The sequence below is a fragment of the Mercenaria mercenaria genome, chromosome 17, assembly GCF_021730395.1.
Source record: "Mercenaria mercenaria strain notata chromosome 17, MADL_Memer_1, whole genome shotgun sequence".
NCBI lineage: Eukaryota > Metazoa > Mollusca > Bivalvia > Venerida > Veneridae > Mercenaria > Mercenaria mercenaria.
In genome coordinates this window covers 745609-762943 of record NC_069377.1, presented here as the reverse complement: position 1 = coordinate 762943, position 17335 = coordinate 745609, and the positions used below count along the sequence as shown (strand labels likewise).

Below are 17335 nucleotides of genomic sequence, written 5' to 3'. Positions count from 1 at the left end.
AAGGTGACCACCCCTGATTAAATAATCCCAGAAGTCTCCACCATGTAAAGCTGGAGCGTCGCCATTATGACTTATGACTGTCGGTGTGACGTTGGACCGAACAAAAACAAACAATTATCTTAAAATTCTAAAAGTAGCTGACTGTAAAATATTTTTCCTGTCCGTTACTGGTTCGAAATCCCTTTTGAGATGTAGAGTTATTTCATAAGACAGACAGACAGACAGAGAGAGAGAGAGAGAGAGAGAGAGAGACAGAGCAATATAGTTGCCTTATCGAAGGTATGTCCTTCTATCAAAGCATCCGCCGGTACCTTAAATACTTATCAGACAGTCACCTCTGGTCTTTCTCCACTATCTGCAAAACTGGAAAGTGAGCACATGATCGTAATAACAATTTAGTAAATTGTAAGATGTGATGTAAAACTTAACCAAACAAACAAAGCCAAGGAGTGTACAGTTCTGCCAAGTTATGTAAAACAATTCAGTACAACGAGATTAGAAAAAAACACATTGCCCCGTTTCATGACAGACAGACGGACTTAAAGACAGAAAAATATTTGGTCAGCTTTCCTATTTATTTACTGCTATCGCTGTTTGGTATAAAAGCCTAAGATAAAACGACTTTAATACAAGCAGTTGAAAGAAGTTATTTCGCCATGTTGGCCGCTATTTTAGAATTTACCATATAAAACCTAATATCACGTGTTTACTATTTACATGTGAAACTGCTTTAATATCTAAAAATCGTTTAAAGCAAAAGATGTGTAGTGTTCCCTTAAATATATATCCCTTTAACTTTAACGTACTATTGCCAACCAGATACCCGCATATGCTAGTAATAATTAGTTTTTGTCGTGAAAATGAGACAAGATAACATTTGCCTCCACCGCTAAACTTAACTATGTCTCATAATGTCTGGCTGTCTGGATGGTCTGCAAAGTTGACAAAGAATTAAGAATAGTCCCTAAAGATTTTAATGTATTACTGAGTTGAACCGAAGGTTAAAATTTAAATGTGTAAGAGGCGGGCATTTTTTAATGAAGCAAGACCGGATGGTGAGTCGCCAGCTAGTTAAATAATCGTTGCCGATTGCGTGCCTGCCATGGGCCAGGTATTATAACATACGAATCGGGAAGTACTACTGTTTAATTATGTTGGTGTCTCAGAAGCCAACAGGGCTTAGTAAGGTGGCCACTATAATAAATAAACGCTTTACTTTTTATGTAACTGTATATTTTGCATAATTATAAGTCAATATTTTGTCAGAAATTTAACAGTTTTGCTTATGTTTTTCAATTTATAAGGCAATTTCATTGTCGCAACTATCAAGCTATCTTTGAGTCACTTGCTCCTCACAGTTGTGAATTCAAAGCTTCGGTTGGGATGTAGACTTTTTCCATGTGAAGAAGTCATCCCTCATCGTCCTGTATGCAATAATGCCATAAGTCGACCAAGACATTAATACAGAATAAAAAACATGTCGCCTTATAACCAATTAGTAATTACTAGTAATGGTCTAGAATTTTAAACAAATTAAATGCACGAGGTTTTTGCGAATGCAATACCAAAGAAATGACTTAAGCATAGCAACTTGTAGTAAGGCTTATACTCAAAGTAGTTTGCAAATTGTTTTCCAAAGCATTGAACTCTTAAAAGTTGGTCAGGTAGAATACTGATGACCTTCTTTTAATGTCGTGTTTCTTTCTGCGTCTTGTAATGTGTGCAAAAAAGAAAATGACAGCTCCCACTAAACATATCCCTGTTGCGATGTAGAATATTGCAATATAGGAACCGGTTACATCTCTGATATATCCTAGAAAAGAAAAGAATAGCAATTAAAACAAACGTAATGTCAAAAGAAAGTTTTATCAATATTCGCATATAGGAGACAAACCTCCAAAGACATGTATTTCATATATGTGTTTTAGTTTCTAAATATAAAAGATACGCATAGTTACTTAAGGTCTGCAAATACATAAACAGACAAGTATCCGCTATAACGTGACGCAGCTGACGTTACATCGAAATAGTCTTTTTTCGAAATTTTTATCAGTTTTATGCAATAATAGCGATTCCACATATTATATGAGCCGTGCCATGAGAAAACCAACATAGTGGCTTTGCGACCAGCATGGATCCAGACCAGCCTGCGCATCCAGGCAGTCTGGTCAGGATCCATGCTGTTCGCTAACAGTTTCTCCAATTCCAATTGGCTTTAAAAGCGAACGGCATGGAGCCTGACCAGACCGCGCGGATGCGCAGGCTGGTCTGGATCCATGCTGGTCGCAAACCCACTATGTTGATTTTCTCATGGCGCGGCTCATATTACAGCATCTAGAGATTGTCAAAGGGTGTTGATACACCAGAAGAACGCGCGTTGTAATCCTACAACTGAATACATAAATTGGCTAAATATTATATACATTAGGTATGAAATTTGTCTAGTTTTCGAATTACAATGAAAGTGTACTATATATTGCATCACCCCGTATTTTTATTTGTTTGTGGTTAATTTTCTTGTGTTACATATTTTCCATGTATGATTTAAGACAAATTTCAATGACTTACCATTGACTGGACCGGCAACAACTTGACAAATGCCATTAAATGTAAAGAATGTTCCAAGTGCTATCGGCAGTAAGTCTGAGCCTACAAGCTTCTGGGTAACAACAGTTAACATAGATGCAAACACTCCAACGGGCATGCCAATAGCACCACTTAACACGATTAAAAGCCAGCGAGATTTGACAAGAATGAAGGAGAATATTAAACCGGCAGATAACACGGCATTTAGTAAAGGCAATACTAATGTTGGAATGCGTGTGGACTGCATTATCATTCCCAGAAGTAAACGTCCAACCGTACTCATTACATTGAGTAATAACAATCCCAATGACACGTCATCGTTTGTCAGTCCATTGTCCTTATAGATATCGGCCACAAAAATAATCATCATTGTGATACATGGTGTTAAACTGACCATTCCAAATACAAAAAAGATGAAACTTTTATTGTGCAAGATGTGTCTGAAACTTTCACTTAATGTTTGTCCTGGTTTACTTTTCTTCAAATGAGTAGACTTATTCCCAGGACCTTGGACAATAACCGTTTTTGTTTTAGTATCACCCTGTTGCACTGGGTACTGGCTTACATATACGGAATCATAAACTTCTGTAGATGGGCTTTGTTTTAACTTTTCTATCGTGATGATTTCATCACTGTCTTCTGTTTTCACTTCAAAAAGTGTTTGAAATTCGTCAATTTGGTTAGTAACTTCAACACATTTTTGTGGCTTTGTGGTGTTTGAGTGATGTTTCCAAAGAAAACAGGTAGGTGTTGCATTCATACCAATCGCTCCAATTATCAGTAATGCACCTCTGAATCCATATAGGTCACTATAAAAAAGAGAAAAAATCATCAGACCGTTTTCCAGGTTATTAAATGTTCATATCATTGACTGTTGATAGATATATGACCAATTCCAAACTGTTAAAATATTGCTTCGTGGGTTCAAACTGCGTTGGAGGCTTCACTCACCATAACATTTTATTATGTCTTAAGTCATTTCTTAATATCTTACACTAAAATCTACCCTCTAAAATTCAAATTTGTTTATTAGACTAAGTACAGCATGTGTTTCGGTTTCTTGTGACGAGACCGATGTTCGGCCACTATTCACTGACGTGTCTGCAATGAACTGTCACCATAAGTCTGGAATTGCTAAAAAAATTATGCAAATTTATAACGACTAGCATACAGTATTATAAGGCTATGTCACATTAAAAAATGCATAAAATGTGATTTAAGCTAAAATTCAGAAGAAAGGCAGTTAGTCCTTAGGGGAAAATGGGAAAATGACGATTTAGAATAACATATGAAAAGTCAAGGTCTTTGAGAAAAAGAATACAGCAATGACTGAAACTTAAATTGGATAAATCTACGGCTGGAGTAGATATTATTGAGAGCAGAAGGCAAAATTGGGTAAGGGATAAGGGATAATGCAGAGCAGGAAGGTAAATGGGAGTAGAATCGAAACTTGTATACGGCTTCTTATTGAATTAATAGAAAAAAATAAACAAGAATAAATATCCAAGAAGAAAAACCAACTTCCAAAAATACGCAATTCTCTCGAGAAGCCATCCCATGGAATATATGTCCTGGCGTATATATGTACATGATAAAACACATACACTACATACATAGTCCAGTTTAAACATATAGATAACTAGGACGAAAGAAATAATAAAGGCAGAGCATAGGAGAGGTCAGTTGCAAAGTTTATACCAGTTATGACGCATCAAACCTGTTGTTGATCATTAACTGAACCAGTACTGAGGTTGCTATCTGTTCAAATACATTAAATTGATCTCTATATTTCTTGTTTTTCTTTAAGTTCATTTGTCTATGCGATCGTTTGAATTTTTCTCCCGCGACAAAATGTCCCATCAATATAGTAATCAAAACAAATTTGATCTTACCTTAGATATTTAATTAAAAGCGGGTACAACATTCCACCTATTCCAGCCCCTGTGGCGTGTACAGACAAATATAATATCTGCTTCCTGCCTGAGAAATGCTGGCTTACAGCAGCCGCTGAGGAAATATATACGCAGGACAAACCAAGGCCTTAAAAAAAACAACGAATAGTTACTTTAATACTTACATAAACTGCGTGTAAGGAACATTGACGGGTGCTTAATAAAACAAGAGCTCGTCGAACACGAAACGCTCCCTATGATGCGTTCAGTAATTGCACAAGGAACAGAAATTATAAGCTCAATGTAAACAAAAGTTCTACTGTTCTGGTCGAATCTGACCTTGACCTTTAACCTATTAACCTAACATGAGATCACATAGTGACCTTGGTTTCTGACCACTGAGCCATATTTTAATGTTCCAAATTTTAAGACTAGCTCAAGATCAAAATCAAGATTTAATTTCATTTCGGTACAAAACACTGTGCATGTGGTCCAAATTTGAAAACTGTGGCTTGAGAAGTGTGAAAGTACGTCACTAGATCATTTTCAAAGTCAAAGTTCATTTTGGTAGACAGAACTATGCATGTGCTTCAAATTTGGAGGCTGTCGCTTGAGAAATGTGAAAGTAGATACTAGGTAAAAATCAATGTCAAATTTCAGTTCAAAACACAAAAATATGCGTGCAGTCCAAATTTGAAGCCTGTAGCTTCAGAAATGTCAAAGTAGGTCAATAGGTCAATCTCAAGATCAAAGTTCATTTTGGTACACAAAGCTATGCATGTGGTCCAAATTTGAAGGCTGTAGCTTGAGAAATGTGAAAGTAGGTCACTAGGTCAAAATCAAGGTCAAATTTTATTTCAAAACACAAAACTATGCATGTGGTCCAAATTTGAAGCCTGTACCTTCAAAAATGTGAAAGTAGGTCACAATGTCAATAACAAGGTCAAAGTTTGTTTCGGTACACAAAGCTATGCATGTGGTCCAAATTTGAAGGCTGTAGCTTGAGAAATGTGAAAGTAGGTCACTAGGTCAAAATCAAGGTCAAATTTTATTTCGAAACACGAAACTACATGTATGCATGTGGTCCAAATTTGAAGCCTGTACCTTCAAAAGTGTGAAAGTAGGTCACAAGGTCAATAACAAGGTCAAAGTTTGTTTCGGTACACAAAGCTATGCATGTGGTCCAAATTTGAAGGCTGTAGCTTGAGAAATGTGAAAGTAGGTCACTAGGTCAAAATGAAGATCAAATTTTATTTCGGAACATAAAACTATGCATGTTGTCGAAATTTGAAGGCTGTAGCTACAGAAATGTGAAAGTAGGTCACTAGGTCAAGATCAAGGTCAACTCACATCAAGGTTCATCTTGCCACTTAAAACAATACATGTGATCCAAATTTGAGTGATGTAGGTTGTAGACATGAAGATTCTAAGTTTTCCCTATATAAGTCTATAAGTTCGAGGTGGGGCCAATTTATTTGACCCTAGAGGGATAATCTGAACAAACTTGCTAGAGAACCACTAGATGATGCTACATTACAAATATCAAAGCCTTAGTCTTTGTGGTTTGGACAAGAAGTTTTTCCTTATATAAGTCTTTGTAAACCATGTGACCCCCAGGGCGGGGCCATATTTAACGCTAGGGGAATCATTTGGATAAACTTAGTAGAAGACCACTAGATGATGTCATATACAAAATATCAAAGCCCTAGGACCTGTGGTTTTGGACAAGAGTTTTTCGAAGTTTTTTCCTATATAAGTCTATATACACAATGTGACACCCGGGGTGGGGCCATATTTGACCCCAGGGAGATAATCTGAACAATCTTGGTAGAGGACCACTAGATTTTGCTACATACCAAATATCAAAGCCCTAGGCCCTGTTGTTTTTGACAAGAAGATCAGAAACCGTTTAACTGTTCCTGGCAAATATGACCTTGACTTTTGACCTAATGACCTTAAAATCAATAAGGTCATCTACTTGTCATGACCAGTCTCACTATCAATTTTCTTGACAATAGGCCTAAGCGTTCTTGAGTTATTGCCTGGAAACCATTTAATTGTTCCTGGTCACTGTGGCCTTGAACTTTGACTCACTAATCTCAAAATCAATAGGGGTCATCTGCTGGTTATGGCCAACCTTCCTAACCCCATTCATGGTCCTAGACCCAAGCGTTCTTGAGTTATCATCCGGAAACCGTTTGAATGTTCATGGTCACTGTGACCTTGACCTTTGACATACTGACCTCAAAATCAATAGGGGACATCTGCTGGTCATGACCAACCTCCCTATCAACTTTCATGATCCTAGACCCAAGCTTTCTTGAGTTATCATCCGGAAACCGTTTTACTAATCAGGGTCACTGTGACCTTGACTTTTGACAGACTGACCTCAAAATCAATAGTGATGACCAACCTCCCTCTATCAACTTTCATGATTCTAGGCCCAAGCGTTCTTGAGTTATCATCCGGAAACGGATTGGTCTACATACAGACCGACCGACCGACATACAGACCGACCGACATCTGCAAAACAATATACCCCTCCTTCTTCGAAGGGGGGCATAATAATAACTCGGATAAGTGCTATAAAATCTTCTTTTCTGGTCCTATTCTAATGAAATTTGTAAATTATATAGATTAAACACTTTCAATGTGATTTCGTAAATTAAAAATTTCATGATCAGAAAATTATTTGTTTATCGTTTTTTCGGCATCGTCACTGCCTCAAATGCGGCACAATGCCATAATTACGCCGTCATATCAAAATGAATCCATACATGTCGGAATTACCAATAATTCAATGTTTTTACGATTACATAAATACCCGACACCTTCCTTCGAGCACAGGGGCCGGCCATTTAAACTTCGGGAGAGGCTATGGGAGGGGAGAGGGCTGGGATTTTACTTGGAGCCGAGAATTATTTTTGGCCTTCTATGAAGGTTTGAATATATATGAAGATATATTCTCCCTTTTTAATTTTTTTTCTATAATAATTTTACCTGTGAACATCATGAGTATGCCCCGTCGTTTGTCTGATGTCATGCAAGCAAAACTGTCTGATAAAGTTCACCCAAATTGCTTTTAGGTAAAACAAAGGTGATAACTGTCTAGACCTAATACAAGCTACAAGCAGTCTAATGGAAAAAGAAAGGGAGAAGAAGCTAAATATCTTGCATAACTAGTAGACAGTGTGCCTGTTTCCTGCTTTCTCCTGGACTTCAGCTGAATATAATACTACTGATACCAGATTTGCGATTTGCGAGCGCAGCAAGCAGAAATTTTCTTTAAAAATGCTCTGAATCTAGGCTTTAAAAATGTATGATTGTAGTTTTTTTAGGAACAATGGTGCGTCAGGGGCACCCATGACCCAGATAGTGTATACACAGTATTGTATATGTATGTATACCAGGGTGTAGGAGCGTGGCGGATATTATTCAAGGGGAACCCTATCTTTCAATATTTTTGTACTTTAAACACAAAATCCTGCATTCTGATGAGTTTTAAAAGAAAGTCATTTCTGTCATTAACTGAAGTTTCACAAGTGTTTTACTTTTTATTACCTGAAGAAAAGTTAGTATTTGAAATGAAATTTTTATTATAAAGAATTAAAAATTGAAAAATATTGTTATTTCCATTCTTTGGTCTAATTGTTAGAGACCTGTTCTCCAATAACTGGTTATCTTATTTTGAGAAAATGTTGTAACTTATCTGTATGAGGTGGGTATGGGGTCCGGTCCAATACAATTTTGCAATTTGTGCATGCCAAATTCTGAATATTAAGGGGATTTCAACACTGAAATCATGGTTGTATTACTTTAGGTTTAAGTTATATAATGTCAACAAGTCTTGGAAAAAAGGTATCTTGAATAGAAAACCTTTATTAGGGTGCAGGATCCTTATAGGAAGTGGTAAAGTAGATGATTTTGAATATTTCAAAAGCCAAATACTGATTTCTAGTGAGCTTTACAGATGAAATTATCAGTATAGTCTTATAAATAAGAAGGTTATACTCAGATTACTGTTCCTAAACTGAAATATTGCTGTCAAAATTACACCACCCAGCTTTAAATCTTTCTGGCACTCTTCTTCAGCAGTGGTACAATACTTCAGTTATATGAAGAGATGGCATGTCCAATACAAATGTTCTTATATTATAAATACTCAAACTTACCACCGACAACGCCCATTGATATAATGAGATACGTCAATGAAGATGCAAAGAAGCACACCATCAAAGCGAAATTAAGCAAAAGAGAACCTGAAATCCCTACCGCCATCAAACCAATTTTGTTGATTAACGCTCCAGTAAATAAACCTACAAATAAGAAAATACAGGTGAATGAGTACAGTTATCTTTCTTTATCGTTATGATCTGAATATTTTAAAATAATTTACACACTTAATTCGGCTACTTTCTAGAAAAAATTACTTCACATAAATTTTGATCTAATAATGAATGTACAAAGGCGGAACAGTTAAAATGAATACATCGTTTTTGTATTAAAAGGGCCAAGAAACTTTAAGGCCGCTTATAAAATAAATGCTTAATTTTCAGCAAGAAAATAAACGTATAAATGTTCACGCCTTTGGTGAAGTGGACCAAATTTAAGTACACAAATAAATTACCAGTATTTGATAATCCGTGAACATGGAAGAATTATGAGCATGTATGTTTAAAATCTACGGTAGAATACAATCTGTCAGTATATTGCCATTCTACAAAGTGTAGTATTACATAAGGGCTATGAATAAAAAGATTTGGAAGCACAGAAGGCAACCAGAAAAAAGAATGGCTGTTTCGGTTATATTAAATCTGTTGATAAAATGTGACGAAATATGCAACACTCATCACTATGGTAGCATATTTCTGCCTAGAAATTAGCAATACCTAGCTATCTCGTGGCAGAAATTTGCCACTGTACATCACACCCATAATAGCGGATCAAGGAGAATTTTATCAAACAAGTATTGAACGGACTGATCCACAAGGACCGGAAAATATAACAACTCTGAGTTTGAACAATTAGATTTGTACGTACTACCATACCTATCACAATGAGCTTGTTAATTGTTTATTCGTGTCATTTATAATCTAAGAGCAAATTATCTTTTATAATGCATACAACAAATTTACTGGTAAACCGACCATATGAGTTTCGTATAAAACGTTTCAGGTTATTAAGCTGTCATATCGACCAATGTGTATGATACTGGATAACACAATTTATTAAATGTTTAACTGAAGTTAAAATAGTATCATCTGAACTGACAATTTGTTAGTGTAATGATTTGATAACTTGTCTTGCACTTGCAATGTGTATATAGAATATGTGTTTGTTATACAACTTACACGTTAGAACGCATATCAAATATATTGGATAAAATTATAATGAAAACAATTGCTTAGTTTAAACTGATATATATCTTTTTATAAAGTAATAATTATTGCTTTAGAATACAACAAAATGAATAAGAAAATCCTTTGGGATTTCTAACCAAGCACACAAATACCAGACATGGTTTTACAGAGTCAATCAATACCAAACCTGATTATATAGAACAACGCATAATCATAAACTACAATGATGACGCAGATATGTGACATGAATATATAGAGGATATTACATTAGTATCTTTTTATATTGAATTTATTCAACGAGTGTGGAAAATCATAAATATAATATTCTTTTTATCCCATGTTAGCTTTTCCTGTCGAAACATGAAAAATTCTACTTTCTTTAATTATTATAAACAAGTCAATTCGACCAACGTCTCCTATATTGTAAACGAAGTCTACGTCAAAGCTTTATTATACTAGTGTATCATCATTTTTATGTAATGGCTTTAATACACTCCGGCAACGTCAAACATGCGATAAAAACTGTAAAACACTAAATTGCTATGACTTATAAACTTTTTAATGATCAAATTTGTTGTGTCAAAAGTCCAACCTTAGATGAAGGTTAACAGGAAATGCGCGCAAACAGAAAGTGTCATACATGAAAGCGTAGACAACTTTATCAAAACAATTCAGACTAATGTTATCAAATTAGTTAGTATATGCATCCATATCCCAATAAAATAAGTCCGATTTTAATTACAGCTCAATATAGAAAGTCCTTCTAAGAAACTGGCGTAACTACAAAGCGGAAAATATCTTTATACAACTATAAGCATCATGATTTATTATTCAAGGACCAGAATTATGAATCAAAGGAATAATAATAAACTCAAGATCTGTAAGACACTTGCTTTTAATTTCTCAAATACTGACCAATATTTCATTTATAGATTGGTGATTTAATATCACTTTAATTTATGCAGACTCAGTAATGGAACAAGTTTTGATAATTTGTTGCCGCATCTTTCTACCTGAATATCACGCCTAAATCTTGTCACATAAAATGACCCAGGGAAGACAATGTGATGAAAATTCTAACAACAGAGGACTAAACATGCTGCACACTTTAGTAAACTTAAGGCAAAATTTCAGAAGCGCTATATATATATACGGACAATAGCTATATTTCTGCCGTGCACTAACCCATCGCAATATTTGTCGTATACAATACTAGTACACGTACAATAATTTAATTTCTGCCATACAATATGGATTAGCAATATTTCTGCCATGTACGATACACGTAAACTCATTTAGCAATATTTCTGCCATGCAATACGGAATAGCAATACAACACAAGCACAATAATTTAGCAATATTTCTGCCATATAATACGGAATTAGCAATACAACAAAAGTACAATAATTTAGCAATATTTCTACCATACAATACGGAATAGCAATACAACACAACACAAGAACAATACTTTAGCGATATTTCTGCCATACAATACGATACTATTAGTTACACTGCTTGTTGGTTACAGGATACGGGATATACGCTGTCTCATGGATTTTCGAGACAGCGTAAATCCGTATCCTGTCACCAACAAGCTGTGTAACGATTTTATCTTGCCGACTACCCTTTACTTACATGCTATAATCTAGTAATTTGTAAATTAACAAAGCTACTTACAGTGCAGACTGGAATCGTGCAATCATTTGTCTGGTCATCATGCTTTGTTTACAGTTGATTTACACCAGCCATAAAATGCACAATGACATGTATTTTGATTTAATCACAAAACACAAAAGCTCATTTACACAGGTTATGAACTGGTTTAGATCAGAAACTTTCTGTTCCATCCTTTCGAAAATCACCAGATTTCACGATGTCACAAATGTCTTGAAACTTCGGCTTTCATCCCGTTTCCTGTAAAATCATTTATCTTGCACGTTGATTAAATGATCCTACAACAAACTGCTAATCGAGTTACAAATATGTCAATTCCTTTGCTTTACGATGATTTCACTTAAAACAAGATTTCAACACCCGTGTCTCCCATACAGAGTTATTCCGCTTTTACGGCTAACTTTTGTCAAACTTCACGAGCCTAAACTAAGTAGAACGAAAACGGCAAGAAAACACTATATTTACTCCCGGAAACTATACTATCGCCGGAACTAAGTATTAATCTGACTTGATTTAATTACGCCAGCGATGCAGCAGCCGTTTTGTTTTAATCCAAATTCATCCTGTCTCCACGTGACGTCTATTGACTAACAAAATTGCAAGAAAATTGTAGGAGGCAGGGTAAATAGCGATATTTCTGCTGTGCACAATACAGGTACAATATTTTGGCAATACAATATACAATACATCCAGTACATACAAAATGGACTAGCAATATAATGTTAATACTGAATAGCAATATTTCTGCCAGTACATACAAAATGGACTAGCAATATAATGTTAATACTGAATAGCAATATTTCTGCCCTTTACAATACACTACAATTATTTAGCAATATTTCAGCCGTGCACAATACAGACTAGCAATATTTCTGCCGTGTACAATAATTTAGCAGTTTCTGCCATACAATATGACACAGACACTAGCATTTTATAAATATTCGGTCCTATCGGGAGAAAATTTATAATGCCAAAGAGACACTTAGGAGATACCAAGCATAGGAACAACTTGTGGAAAAAACCCAGTGCTCACAGAAAAAAATTAAATTTTAAAATGTACTCCAGCAAATTCACCAGATCGATAAATATCAATGAATATTCCACCTAAGTAAGTCCTGGCAAAGTAATAACTAGAATATTTACTTACCAAAAACGAATACCACTTTTCCATGATACCCTGTGAAAATGATCGTCAGTTCGATGAGCAATACTAACATTTTCTTAATATTTCTTAAATTTGATTAACTTACCCGAAATAAGACAAACACCTATGGATGTTGACTGTATTACTGCCGTTTCAGCACGTGTACTGTCGAATGTTGTCATAACATCAGTAAATAGAATGCCGATGGCGTACAGCAACCCGATATGAAGAACCATTATCAAACAGCAAGATATCAAGACAAATATTTTGTGCCGTCCCCTGTCAAGATATAAAAGATACACACGAAGTGTATAAAACATAGGTGGCATATGATACATACAAAGTGCATAAAACATAGGTGTCGCAGATACACACACTGCTTTAATTTCTTTTTAGGTAATATTGTTAACCTTTAGCATGCTGTCAGCAAATGATTCTGTTTTTGGCGACCAGTGCAGACCAAGATCAGCCTGCACGGACGAGCAGACTGATCATGGTCTACACTGTTCGCTATTCAGTCAGTAAAATTTCAGTGAACACCCCTTCGAATAATAAATGGTACTGCCAAATTGAATGATGGACCAGTACATTTCCGAAATTTAGCATATTGGAATATCCCCTGAATCACAGTCCTATATATCTTTATGAGGTTGCCTCAGTCGATGCCAACGTGTACGCATTTACATCTCCCGTTTTAAACATGGAAAACTATGTGGGTGGCTGCAACCTGCCTGTCCTTGGCTTTAAACTTCTGTATAACTGTAGTGCGTTCACTTAACTACATTTTCATCAACTGGCCCCTAACATAACACCTACTCCATATCAAACACAGAATTCATGAATCGTTAAATAGAATTATTAGGTAATGAAGAATGCCTGAATATAGAATGAAATATTACCCTGCTCCATCTCTTTGTTCTTTAGATTTTGTGTTCATCGTATACCGTCTTTTTAATACAATTGTTTACGCTTTTTAATTTCATTCATTTCTGAGTCTAAGTCACAATACATGATGCATGAGTATGAATAAATTGTACCATCATGACCTGAAAATAACCGTAAGGCGTGCTTTGTATTTATAATATATCATGAATGAAACTGCAAATATTTCGCCTTTATTTGTTTTGTTCAAAAATTGAAACAATAATATAGAACGGTAAACAACCATTGGTTTAGTTATTTAATTTTATACAGTTTTCACACGAATGACCCTACCGATTTCATCTGCAATATGAAACGACAGTGGATTTTACAGTTACAATGTATTCAACTGAATGCTCGATAGTTTTTCCAGTTTATAATAACTTCGAATTTTCATTTCATTATTCAACAAACTTAAAATCAAGCGATATCTGCTAAAAATGTATCGAAGTTCATGATCAAAAACAAATAAAAGCATTTGAAATTCAGTGTCACTTTGGGATAAATGTTATAGGATACATTTTTTTGTCTGGTAAAGGCGAGTAAACAACCAATAAATCATAATTGTGAGCATTGCATAGAGCTCAAATTACATGCATATCAGCCAAGGGTCAAGGTTATACATTTCACATGTCACAGGTTGTGCAAGACAAGTTATCAAATCATTACACTAACAAATTGTCAGTCCAGATAAAAATATTTTAACATCAACTTCAGTTAAACATTTGATAAATTGTGTTACCCAGTATCATACAGCATTGGTCGATATGACAATTTAGTAACCTGAAACGTTTTGTACGAAATTCATATGGTCGATTTACTAGTAAATTTGTTGTATGCAGTATAAAAGATAATTTGCTCTTAGATTACATGTGCGACATTAGCACGCCATACACATTCAAGTAAATGGCATGAATAAACAATTAACAAGCTCATCGTGATAGATTTGATAGTTAGTACAAATCTAATTGTTGAAACTCAGAGTTGTTATATTGTCCGGTCCTTGTGGATCAGTCCGTTCAATACTTGTTTGAAAAAATTCTCCTTGATCCGGTATTATGGGCGTGATGTATAGTGGCAAATTTCTGCCACGAGATAGCTAGGTATTGCTAATTTCTTGGCAGAAAATGCTACCATAGTGATGAGTGTTGCATTTTTCGTCACATTTTATCAACAGATTTAATATAACCGAAACAGCCATTCTTTTTTCTGCTTGCCTTCTGTGCTTCCAAATATTTTTATTCATAGCTCTTATGTCATACTACATTTTGTAGAATGGCAATATACTGACAGATTGTATTCTACCGTAGATTTTAAACATACATGCTCTTAATTCTTCCATGTTCACGGATTATCAAATACTGGTAATTTATCTGCGTACTAAACTGTGGTCCACTTTTCCAAAGGCGTGAACATTTATACGTTTATTTTCTTGCTGTTATGAAATTAACACATTCATTTTATAAGCAGCCTTAAAGTTTCTTGGCCCTTTTAATACAAAAACGATGTATTAATTTTAACTGTTCCGCCTTTGTACATTCATAATTAGATCAAAATTTATGTGAAGTAATTTCTTCTAGAAACTAGCCGAATTAAGTGTGTAAATTATTTTAAAATATTCAGATCATAACGATAAAGAAAGGTAACTGTACTCATTTACATATATTTTCTTATTTGTAGGTTTATTTACTGGAGCGTTAATCAACAAAACCGGTTTGATGGCGGTAGGGATTTCAGGTTCTCTTTTGCTTAATTTCACTGTGATGGTGTGCTTCTTTGCATCTTCTTTGACGTATCTCATTATATCAATGGGCGTTGTCGGTGGTAAGTTTGAGTATTTACAATATAAGAACATTTGTATTGGACATGCCATCTCGTATAACTGAAGTATTGCACCACTGCTGAAGAAGAGTGCCAGAAAGATTTGAAAGTATTAAAGCTGGGTGGTGTAATTTTGACAGAAATATGTTATACTGAAAATATCAGTTTAGGGACAGTAATCTGAGTATAACCTTCTTTTTTATAAGACTATACTGATCTGATAATTTCATCTGTAAAGCCCACTAGAAATCAGCATTTGGCTTTTGAAATATTCAAAATCATCTATTATTATTTTAAGTTTTTTTAACAAATAGTTATGTGTTACAATTGCTTCAAGTACAAATATTGCTAAAACTCTATTATAATTATCAATTATGTAAAACAGGAGTAATTAAAAATTAGCACAGAAACGCTACAAAACATTGTTTAGTTAAAATGATGTAATTGAAGTCATGACGTTACGTGTCATTTACCGCGCACAATTAAAAGTTCGAAAGTATGTAATTCTGTCAATATTTTACGGCTTTTATGTACTCATATTGAAATGTCATGCGGCATGTAAGACAATGGAAGGTGGTTACTGATGTTATTGGGCATATAGTGCAAGGTAAGTTATAACAGCCATTTTCAAAGAAATATTTGGAAGTTACGTTTAGAAAGAAATATTTTAAAGCTACATTGAAGAAGATAAAATAATTTAATATTTTTCTAAGAAATTACGATAAAAGAAGCAAAATACAATATTTTATACAACTCTGGTTACTTTGAACGTTAAGATAAATAGGGTTCCTTGTAAAGTGCTTTATATTCTATTATCACATGTTGGCCGTCGCTGTAGTGAAATAAAGCCATTACATAAATTTGGTAAAACACAGTAGTAATAAGCTTTGACGTTGACGTCGTTTAAAGTATATGACACGTTGGGCATTCTTTTTTTTGACTATTATATAAAGTTAAAGAAAGAGGAAAAGTTTTTATGTTTCAGCAGGAAAAGCTTCCATGCGGTAAGAATAATATTATTTTTGTGTCTTTCCACATTGAAGCTATTAAAAGCGTGTTTAATATAAAAAGACACTCATGTAAAAGCCTCTATTTCATAAATTAACCTATATCAAATTACACGAAATACAATAAATTGCTAAGGTTCAGTTGATTTAAATCTACCCTGGTGGCAAGGTATTCTTCTCCCTTACCATCACATCGACACAATTAAAACAAAGACAAATATCAAACAGGGAATGCCACGTACCAAAATCGCAGCCTCCCCAAAACGAAACCTACAGCACGCAGACGTGCACACCACAAACACACACACATACACATACACGTTCACGCACACGAAGCCAATACACGAGGACAAAATGAACAAACAAAAGAACACACACACATATACGCGCGCACACACAAAGCCTACACAAGAGGACAAAACGAACAAACGGTCATATGGTGACTTTCAAGCTTTTTAAGCTTTTCATGGTGGAAGAAGACACCAGGTAGCCCGCGGGCATTATTTCACCACAGGCGGACACCTGGTTAGACCTTCTGTAAGTCAGCTGGATGGCGTTCCCACGTGAAGAATTCTACGACTTAAGTAAGGCTTGAACCAACATCGGTGAGGGGCAAGTGATTTGTAGTCGGCGACTTAACCACTCGGCCTCTAATTGGATAGTGACCATATGACCGCAATAACATTGTAGTAAATTGTGACGTAAACCTCATCAAAACAAACAAACTATAGAGATGAACATTGAACATTTCGGCCAAGTTATGCCAAAATAATTCAAACAAGGAAATTAGCTCATTAAGCCCTCTCATGACAGTAAGACGAAGGGAAAGACAGTAAAATATTTGGTCAGACTTCCTACATACAAACTGTTATCGCAATGGGGGACAAAGCACTGTTTTGTAAAACGATTATAGCACCAGCAGTGGAAAGA

General features: G+C 35.1%; 1 protein-coding gene across 2 annotated transcripts; it reads right to left on the bottom strand.

Moving 5' to 3' along the window:
- Window positions 1–1211: 1211 nt before the first annotated feature.
- LOC123536464 (monocarboxylate transporter 9-like) lies at window positions 1212–14009 on the bottom strand. 2 transcript variants are annotated; one of them, XM_045319666.2, is made up of 6 exons: window positions 13556–14009; window positions 12763–12935; window positions 8651–8794; window positions 4479–4626; window positions 2569–3395; window positions 1212–1813 (listed from the first exon to the last, which is right to left on the bottom strand). In XM_045319666.2, exons 1-6 carry the CDS (start codon window positions 13591–13593, stop codon window positions 1650–1652), a joined length of 1494 nt encoding a protein of 497 aa, XP_045175601.2. In that variant the 5' UTR covers window positions 13594–14009; the 3' UTR covers window positions 1212–1649. The 2 variants fall into 2 exon arrangements, with proteins under 2 accessions (XP_045175601.2, XP_053384648.1); XM_053528673.1 differs by lacking the exons at window positions 12763–12935; window positions 13556–14009 and adding an exon at window positions 11516–11924.
- Window positions 14010–17335: the final 3326 nt, after the last annotated feature.

What these genes read in the sequence shown, in the direction of transcription:
- LOC123536464 (XM_045319666.2), bottom strand. Translation starts at nt 13,593, where the DNA reads ATGAACACAAAATCTAAAGAACAAAGAGATGGAGCAGG. An exon ending in GAACAAAGAGATGGAGCAGG is followed by an intron (nt 12,936 to 13,555) that starts GTAATATTTCAT and finishes ATATCTTGACAG; the next exon opens with GGGACGGCACAAAATATTTG. An exon ending in AGGTGTTTGTCTTATTTCGG is followed by an intron (nt 8,795 to 12,762) that starts GTAAGTTAATCA and finishes TCTTATTTGTAG; the next exon opens with GTTTATTTACTGGAGCGTTA.